The sequence below is a fragment of the Eptatretus burgeri genome, chromosome 5 (genome assembly GCF_056783735.1).
Source record: "Eptatretus burgeri isolate ZD-2024b chromosome 5, Ebu_testis_v1, whole genome shotgun sequence".
In the NCBI taxonomy this organism is placed as follows: domain Eukaryota; kingdom Metazoa; phylum Chordata; class Myxini; order Myxiniformes; family Myxinidae; genus Eptatretus; species Eptatretus burgeri.
The window spans coordinates 37,032,456-37,042,729 of NC_140965.1; the positions used below are offsets into that span (position 1 = coordinate 37,032,456).

The 10,274-nt window shown below is 41.8% G+C and overlaps 1 protein-coding gene across 1 annotated transcript in view; it reads left to right on the forward strand.

Moving 5' to 3' along the window:
- The first annotated feature begins 665 nt into the window (after positions 1–665).
- FDFT1 (farnesyl-diphosphate farnesyltransferase 1) overlaps positions 666–10,274 on the forward strand; it is a 60,598-nt gene continuing 50,989 nt past the window's right edge. Inside the window, exons 1-2 of the mRNA XM_085881477.1 lie at positions 666–998; positions 3,932–4,029. Coding sequence (XP_085737603.1) covers positions 789–998; positions 3,932–4,029 — 308 coding nt within the window. The 5' untranslated portion in view covers positions 666–788. The remainder of the gene's footprint in view (positions 999–3,931; positions 4,030–10,274) is intronic.

Below are 10,274 nucleotides of genomic sequence, written 5' to 3' on the forward strand. Positions count from 1 at the left end.
GATACTCGAATGACTCAGTCATCCCAGCAAGCAGGTACTCATTTTGCCGACCTCGGAAGGATGGCAGGCTGAGTTAACCCCCTGGTCAATTTATTTAGCTGGAAATGAGGCTTGAACTCAGGAAATATATATATATATATATATATATATATATATATATATATATATATATATATATATATATATATATATATATATATATTGTACCGACACATTACACGCACGCGCGCACACACACACACACACACACACACACACACACACACACACACACACACACACACACACACACACACACACACACACACACACACACACACACACACACACACACACACACACACACACACTTTCGGCTGCAGTGGGTGAAATATATACTGTATATACAAATACATACGTTAAAAATACTTTTTATAATGAAGGAACAACAAAATCAAGAACAAAATCCAGCAGAGGCTAATGCTGCAAAGTTGTTGTCCAATGAATGATTATTTCCTTAAAATGTCCATTGTGATTAAATTCGATTTTGTAAAATACATTTATGAAATGGGAAACATTGCATGAAGAATGCCACACTTAATACGCCCATGAACTGATCGTGGCTCTCCCAGAAATTCGTCATTATCGAACGAGCCCTTCTGACCAATCAAAAGGCTCCGTTGACTGGCGTGTGTGTCCGAGAGTCGGCCTTTTAAAATTTGGGTTTTCAAAAGCTTCGTCCAGCATGAAGTGAATATTTTATACCATGTTTCTCATTCCTCTTGCCCCTCATTCATCTGGCTTGATAGATGTTTGCTTGTTTCCTTGGTAACTCGATAATCTTCTTTGAGCTTCGAGTCTTGTTTGTAAAATATTATAAAATTTGTGGTTGGGCGCGTGGAGAATCCTACTTTAACGTCATGGATCTCCTGAAGTCACTGGGACACCCCGAGGAAGTGTTCAACCTCTTGTGGTTCAAGATGAGGGGTTGCAATGGACTCGTTCCCAAAACGGACATGGTGAGTCTCTGTCTCAACCCCCTCTCACTCTGTACGCCATACACGTGCACCTATACACACCTTTATAACACGTGCACCTATACACACCTTTATAACACGTGCACCTATACACACCTTTATAACACGTGCACCTTTACACACCTTTATAACACGTGCACCTATACACACCTTTATAACACGTGCACCTATACACACCTTTATAACACGTGCACCTTTACACACCTTTATAACACGTGCACCTATACACACCTTTATAACACGTGCACCTATACACCTCCATATTCAATCCGTGCATCTATACACACCTTCATATGAAACGTGTACACCTATACACACCTCCATATTCAATGCATGCACCTATACACACCTTCATATGAAATGCGTGCACCTATACACCTCCATATTCAATGCATGCACCTATACACACCTTCATATGAAATGCGTGCACCTATACACCTCCATATTCAATGCGTGCACCTATACACACCTACATATTCAATGCGTGCACCTATACACACCTTCATATAAAACGCATGCACCAATACACACCTCCATATGAAATGCGTGCACCTATACACCTCCATATTCAATGCGTGCACCTATACACACCTACATATTCAATGCGTGCACCTATACACACCTTCATATAAAACGCGTGCACCTATACACACCTTCATATGAAATGCGTGCACCTATACACCTCCATATTCAATGCGTGCACCTATACACACCTACATATTCAATGCGTGCACCTATACACACCTTCATATAAAACGCGTGCACCTATACACACCTTCATATGAAATGCGTGCACCTATACACACCTCCATATTCAATGCGTGCACCTATACACACCTCCATATTCAATGTGTGCACCTATACACACCTTCATATAAAATGCGTGCACCTATACACACCTCCATATTCAATGCGTGCACCTATACACACCTTCATATAAAACGCGTGCACCAATACACACCTCCATATGAAACGTGTGCACCTATACACACCTTCATATGAAACGCATGCACCAATACACACCTCCATATGAAACGCGTGCACCTATACACACCTCCATATGAAACGCGTGCACCTGTACACACTTCCATATGAAACGCGTGCACCTATACACACCTTCATATGAAACGCGTGCACCTATACACACCTCCATATGAATCGCGTGCACCTGTACACACCTCCATATGAAACGCGTGCACCTGTACACACCTCCATATGAAACGCGTGCACCTATACACACCTCCATATGAAACACGTGCACCTATACACACCTCCATATGAAACACGTGCACCTATACACACCTCCATATTAAACGCATGCACCTTTACACACCCACAACACGTGCCCCTGTACACACCCTGATAACGCATGCACCCAAACGCACCCCAATAACGTTTGCACCTGTCAATCCATCCTTCGGGACCATACTCTGTACAGAGCATTGGTGCTTCCTAAGTAGTCTCCTTCACTATTGGGAGCAATCCCGGACGCGTCGCCACTCGGACACAGGATACCCGCAAGCTGGCACTCGTTTTGCCGACCTTGGAAGGATGACAGGCAGTCAACCCCACCTGGTGTTAATTCAGCAGCCAAACAGGATTTCAGGAGCCACTTCAGAGAAGATTTTTGAAGTTGTTTTTTTTAAACAATATGGCTGCCAAATCACGTGACTGATGGCATCATCAATTTTTTTTTTCTGTGGACCAATTTATCCCAAGATGACCCTCAAAAATTTTCATACTGATCGGATGTAGTGTTCTACATATGCAATTATGACGTCATAATGAAGGCACGTATGAGTTCATAAAAATCACTTATTTCCCATGAGAAGTACTTGCCATGTGCCTCGTTTCAATTTTTTCCTTCGTTCAGTTTTAGAGACACAGAAGTCCAATTTTTTTCCCGTTTTTACAACATGGCTGTCACACCACGTGACATTATGGCGTCATATTTATCATTAAAACATTCTACATGAGTAGTCACTCCTATGGTGAAAATTTCGTCTCAGTCCGACAAGCGGTTGCAGAGAAAAACACTAAAGTTCTGTATTGACAAATAATCAAACAAACAAGAAAAAGACGTCGTGCAGAGCACAATACTTGCAAAATCCATCCCCCTCTCCAAAGGCTGCCATGGATACATCAAATTGTCCATTTTATTAAGATTAAAATTGACGATCTTAATCAAAGCTCAGGTAAATTGGATGAAAATTATTTATTTTTCAGATGTAAATTGATGATTTTAGAAGTTTGACCTTGAGTTGACCCTTGACCTTTTGACCTCCAGTCGTTGCTTTCCCAATTCCATTATGAAATATGCAATTGCTGTTTAATTTTCAAGTAAAAAGGATGTAAATTTATTTTTCAAATGAAATTTGATGATTTTAGAAGTTTGACCTTGAGTTGCCCTTTGATCTTTTTATCTCAAAAATAGTTGGTTCCCCAATTCAGTGATGCACATTGCAATTGCTGTTTAATTTTCAAGTTAATCGGCTGAAAAATGACGATTTTAGAAAGTTGACCTCAAGATGACCTTTGACCTCAAAATCAATAGGCTTCTCAGTTGAGACTACCTCTGCAACTTCGTAAAGTTTCATGACGATCAATTTGGAATTGTGACCTGTAGGCGATTGACAGACAAACAGACAGACAGAATAACAAAATCGACTGACCAATGTACTTGAAAAATCTTCGATTTTGCAAGTAACAAACAAACAAACAGGGGTGAAAACAACCTCCATCCAACTTTGGTGGCGGAGGTAATAAGAAGCATTTTCAGCAACACAATATGCTCCCAAATTGCAAATAACAGCCTGTCTAACCTACTGCCTTGAGAAAAGGTCCTTTGTCAAGTTTATTCATCCTTAAACAGCCAAACAATTTTTTGTAGAATGTATCTTGATGTGTCTGTGCAGAATAATATGAGCAATACTCTGCGAACCTGCTACCTATACCTCGATCAGACGAGTCGAAGCTTTGCTGCAGTAATTCGAGCTCTGGATGGAGAATTGAGGTGAGCATGCATTCTTATATTTCTTTTTCACCTCTCGTCCTCCTGATCAGTCTTATATTAAAGTTATTATTATTTTGTATGTAGGCTTATGGTTGCTGGTTGCATAATTTCTGGGAGTGCCGTTGATGTTCTCCAATAAGTGCTCCCTGTTTCCAATAAGTTGGTACTCGTGTTGCCGACCTCAGAAGGATGACAGGCTGAGTCAACCCACCTGGTGTTATTTATCAGAACGACATGGGCTCAAATTCAAGACCCGAAGATCTTCAGCCAATCACCTTGACCATTAAGCCAACACCAGGCTTATACTAAAGTTGTATGCAATAGGTTCTGGAAAACCAAGGTTTAAAAACTATTCCAATTTTTATTTAGTTTTTTTTTATAATTTAGGTACATTCAGGGTGAGATCTCAACATTTATGGTTCATTCACTGGCTCAACCAACAAGGTCAAACCCTCTGCAGATAATACTGCCGGTTCACAGAGATTATATATTTTGACGAGACCCCAGCCACAAAAATCCAACAGCTTCATTATGAAAGGAATAAATTATGTTTAAATATGGAAAATGTTTATTATCTGTCGATTAACTGACAATGATTTTAAAATAAACAAGTCTGAAAACGACAATGGTTCATGAGCGGTATTTGACGATTTAGATTGTTTCAGAAGTCAAGGATGAGACAATGTGATAATTTTTGACCAAGTTATAAAAATGATCAACATGATGTGGTACGAGTGACAGGTTATTAGCTGGAAAATGTCGAAAACCAGGTTTCGTTCAACAACTTTCAAAATTTGACCTTTGCATAACCTTTAAAGGTCACAAAACAATGTTGTGGACATTAAAATAACGAAACAGGATACGTGCTATAGCTTATTGGAGTTAGTTCGTCGAAGAAGGTCGAAAACCCGGTTCGATTCCCACAACTTTGAAAATTTGACCTTTGTGAACTTTAAAGGTCAAAGGTCAAGGATTATGACCTTTGGTGCAAAACTTCCTCTGGAACATTCCAGGAACAATATAACGTCATATAGGCTATATGGCATTTCGCACTCTTCGGATTATCCATACTTTGATGAAATCAGCGTAAAAACAAACTAGAAGGGGGCGCCACGGGCAAGGTGTTTGAGATGGAGCAAAATGGTTTCGAGACTTTAGGTGAGGAATGACCTCAAGATTATGCATAAAAAATATTGTCATCCTTGCTCTCAAAGTTTGGGTGGTCGTATGATTTTTATGTTAAAATTCGCAATTTTCTAAGTTCGTGACCTTGTGACCTTGATCTTGGGACGAAAATGAAAAATCGAGCTCTGTGGGGAAATGCAGGTGCCATTGGGCGAACAAAATACTCAAACCCCTGCCAGATTTGATCAACCACCTCGGAGAAGATGGATTTTTACGTTAAAATTCGCAATTTTCTAAGTTCGTGACCTTGTGACCTTGACCTTGGTATGAAAATGAAAAATCGAGCTCCGTGGGGCTATGCAGGTGCCATTGGGCTAACCAAATACCGAAATCCCTGCCAGATTCGACAAACTCCCTCGGAGAAGATGTAAATTGAAATTGGCTACCCCTTAAAAACACAAGTTGTTTGGGCGTGGCTCCACCCATAATGGGCGCACCACGCCCATTCTCAGGAAAACACAACTAGATCATGATATAAACCTCCCACCAAAATTTTATCAGGATCGGATCAAAATCCACGGAGCTATGCTCGGGACAGACAGACAGAGAGACAGACAAGCCGGTAGGTGGACATGGGTAGTCGACTACCCAATAGAAGCTGACGTGATGGTCCCATTCAATGGGGAATGACCTGAGGATTAAGCACAATAAAATTCATGATTCTAGCTTCAAGGGTTAATGCTGCAGATTGTTTTTTCGTTAAAATACCCCCACATTTAGAGGTTTTTTGGCCGTTGCTAGGCAACGGAGGGGTCCATAGCAACGGTTCTTTTTCACATAACTAGGACATACCATGAACCTACCGTACCAGTTTCATGTATATCTGACTCATAGTCTCTGAGATATAACGAACTTCGTTTTTTTTATTGTTTTCGACCAGGGTTCATTCAAAGTCTATCTTCTCCGAGAGTTTTCATTGGATCCGGCTGGAAATTTTTGACAATATGGCTGAATGTACTGCCCACATTCGCTCATGGCCCGATTTTTGAAAAAATAATTTTTTTATGATTTTTCAAAAATTTCAAAGTCCCATTGCTAGGCAACGGTGGTGTCCATCGCAACGGTTCTCATTTGCACACAACTAGGTCAGGTTATGAACCTATCAATCAAGTTTCATCGAAATCGCCATTGTATTAATGGAGAACTGGACCGAACAGAGGGACAGACAGACAGACAAGCCAGTAGGTAGACATGGGTAGTCAAGTACCCATTAGAACATGACGCGATGGGCCCGTTCTATGGGGAATGACCTGAGGATTAAGCACAAGAAAATTCATGATTCCAGCTTCAAGGGTTAATGCTGCAGATTGTTTTTTTCATTAAAATACCCCCACATTGAGGTTTTTCGGCCGTTGCTAGGCAACGGAGGGGTCGGTAGCAACGGTTCTTTCTCACACATAACTAGGACATACCATGAACCTACCATACCAGTTTCATGTATATCTGACTCAGTCTCTGAGAAAAAACGAACTTCCTTTTTTTTTATTGTTTTCAACCAGGGTTCATTCAAAGTCTATCTTCTCCGACAGTTTTCATAGGATCCGGCTGGAAATTTTTGACAATATGGCTGAATGTACTGCCCACAGTCGCTCGTTGCCCGATTTTTGATTTTCGAAAAAATAATTTTTTTATGATTTTTCAAATATTTCAAAGTCCCGTTGCTAGGCAACGGTGGTGTCCATAGCAATGGTTCTCATGTGCACACAACTAGGTCATGGTATGAACCTACCAAACAAGTTTCCTCGAAATCGCCATTATATTAACGGAGCACTGGATCGAACAGGGGGACAGACAAACATATCGACGGAAAAGTGATAATAAGGGTAGAACAAATTTCAAAAATTTTTTTTTTGAAAAAAAAAGTTTTTTCGACGACATCGACTACCCAACAGACAGACAGACAAACATATCGACAGAAATACTGATAATAAGGATAGATCAAAAAAAAAACTTGTTTTTTTCGACTGGATCGACTACCCAACAAACATGTCGACAGAAATACTGATAACACTGAACAACAAAAATTTTTTACTGGAGATGTGTAAAGTGATTTAGACTAATTTGGGTACGCTGATTTCAAAAATCATAACCGTTTTGCTGTATCATGTCAGGATTTTCAGTAACAGAAATATTCCCATTGCCTAGAAGTCAGGATTTCAATGAAATTTACAAAAATTCATTTATTCATTTATTTCATCATGAATGCTTCAAAATTATAGAAATTACAGAAAAAGTCCACTAGAATGTAATTAAAAATGCTTTAGGCATTTGGCTTTGCGTTGTGCTGCTCTGTGTCAGTTTCACGATGCAGGAACCAGCAGAAATCGCCCATCATGTTCGGGTTGTGCCGCCCTTGGTAACGCGTCTCCATGAGTGAAATCTCTTGGTGGAATCGCTCGCCGTGCTCGTCCGAGACTGCTCCCAAGTTGTCAGGGAAGAAGTTCAGGTGCTGGTGTAGGAAATGGATTTTCAGGGACATCCTGGAGCCAAGTTTCCTGAAGGACTCCAGCAGCTGCTGCACTATTTCTTCATAGTTGTCCGCGCGCTCGTTCCCCAAGAAGTTGTCCGTCACAGCTTTGAAGCTCCTCCACGCTGCCAGCTCTTTGGGGTTTAGAGTTGTCGGAAAAGTTTCGTCCTTCATAATCTGTCGGATTTGCGGTCCAACAAAGACACCAGCCTTGATCTTGGCCTCCGACAAGGTGTTGCCAAACTTTTCCTTGAGGTATAAAAACCCACGCCCATTCAGATCCATTGCCCGTACAAAACTTTTCATCAAGCCGAGCTTTATGTGGAGTGGTGGAAGGAAAACCTTGGCTGGGTCGACAAGGGCGACATGCTTCACGTTGTGTCGACCAGGTACATGCTCTTTTCGCTCTTCCCAATCTTTCTTCGTCCAGTGATTCTTGTCGTCTCTGCTATCCCAGAGACAAAGGAAGCACATGTATTTCGTGTAGCCTGACTGCAGCCCTAACAACAGCGCCACCACTTTCAAGTCTCCGCAGATGTGCCAGTTGAAGTCATTGTACTTGATGGAATCAAGCAGCTGCCGCATAGTCTCATAGGTCTCTGTCATGCCGAACGCGTGAGCCAGTGGGACTGATGGTTTCTCGTTGCCATTGTGGAGCAAAACAGCCTTCAAGCTGTTCCACCCCGAGTCGATGAAGAGGCGCCAGTCTGCAGGATCGTGATCACACCCAAGTTCTTTCAACAGACCGTTGATGTCACTGCAGAATGTCATCGTGTCTTCCATCTCAAAGAACTCAGCCATGTCTCTGTGACGTGCTCTGTACAAGGATATCTTGGTGTTAGGTTCAAGTAGATTCCACTGCTGCAGCCTTGATCCAAGCAGCTCTGCCTTCGCCTTTGACAGCGAGAGATCTCTTACAAGATCATTTAAGTCTCCCTGGTTCAGAAGGTGTGATTCTTGAGTGTCGGGTTCAAAAGGTTCATCATCACCATCCTCTTCACCACTGCTTACAGCTATGTTCTGATAAGCTGGAGGTGTTGGAACGGGGTTCTCGTCATCATGAGGCACAGGTTTACGAGCAGAGACGCAGTCAGCGTACTTGATGTGACCTTTATTCTTCTTGTTGAAGCCGGCGATGCTTGTGCAGCAGAAATAACAATCATCATGATGATTCTGCGGCTCACGCCATATCATGGGCACCGCAAATGGCATGCTCGCGCGCTTGCCCATCAACCACTGAGTCAAGGTTGTGTGACAGCTTGTGCAGCAGATGTGTGGTGCCCAGCTCTGTTCTTGGTCCCCCACCTTACACCCGAAGTAGTGAAAGTAGGCGGCCTTCATTTTCACTGCTGTAGATATACTTCGCTGTTGATCTTTTTTGGTATACCGACCACAGACATAACAGAAGTTGTCAGGATGATTGGTACAGGAATGCCTACTCATCTTTATCTGAAAGAAAGAAATATAACACAAGTTAACAACAATTGTACGAAATAGACATGTTAAAGACATATGTAAATTTCATTGAAATCCTGACTTCTAGGCAATGGGAATATTTCTGTTCCTGAAAATCCTGACGTGATACAGCAAAACGGTTATTATTTTTGAAATCAGCGTACCCAAATTAGTCTTAATCACTTTACACATCTCCAGTAAAAAAAAAATTTTGAAATTTGTTGTTCAGTGTAATAAGGGTAGAAAAAAAATCTCAAAAAATTTTTTTGAGATTTTTTTTTTTCGACGAGATTAACTACCCAACAAGCCGGTAGGTGGACATGGGTAGTCGACGACCCAATATAACCTGACGCGATTGGGCCCGTTCTATGGGGAATGACCTGAGGATTAAGCACAAGAAAATTCATGATTCCAGCTTCAAGGGTTAATGCCGCAGATTGTTTTTTCGTTAAAATACCCCCACATTTAGAGGTTTTTCGGCCGTTGCGAGGCAACGGAGGGGTCCATAGCAACGGTTCTTTCTCACACATAACTAGGACATACCATGAGCCTGGTGTTGGCGCAGTGGTTAGGGCAGCGGCTTGGCATCCGAAAGGTCCTGAAGTTCAAGCCCCGTTGGGCCACTGAATTAATACACCAGGGGGTTGACTCAGCCTGTCATCTTTCCGAGGTCGGCGAAATGAGTACCAGTGTACTGGGCCCGGTGGATACCCCCGGTTAAAATAGGTGTACCATATCCCTGTGTCGTAAGAGGTGACTAGGGTTGCGTCAGAAAGGGCATCCGGCGTAAAACATGTGCCAAATCACGATGCGGATCATACGCATGATCCGCTGTGGCGACCCCTAAAGGGAGCAACCGAAAGAAGAAGAAGAAGAAGAAGAACTAGGACATACCATAAACCTACCATACCAGTTTCATGTATATCTGACTCATAGTCTCTGAGATATAACGAACTTCGTTTTTTTTTTATTGTTTTCGACCAGGGTTCATTCAAAGTCTATCTTCTCCGACAGTTTTCATAGGATCCGGCTGGAAATTTTTGACAATATGGCTGAATGTACTGCCCACAGTCGGTCGTTGCCCGATTTTTGATTTTCGAAAAAATTAATTTTTTATGATTTTTCAAAAAATTCAAAG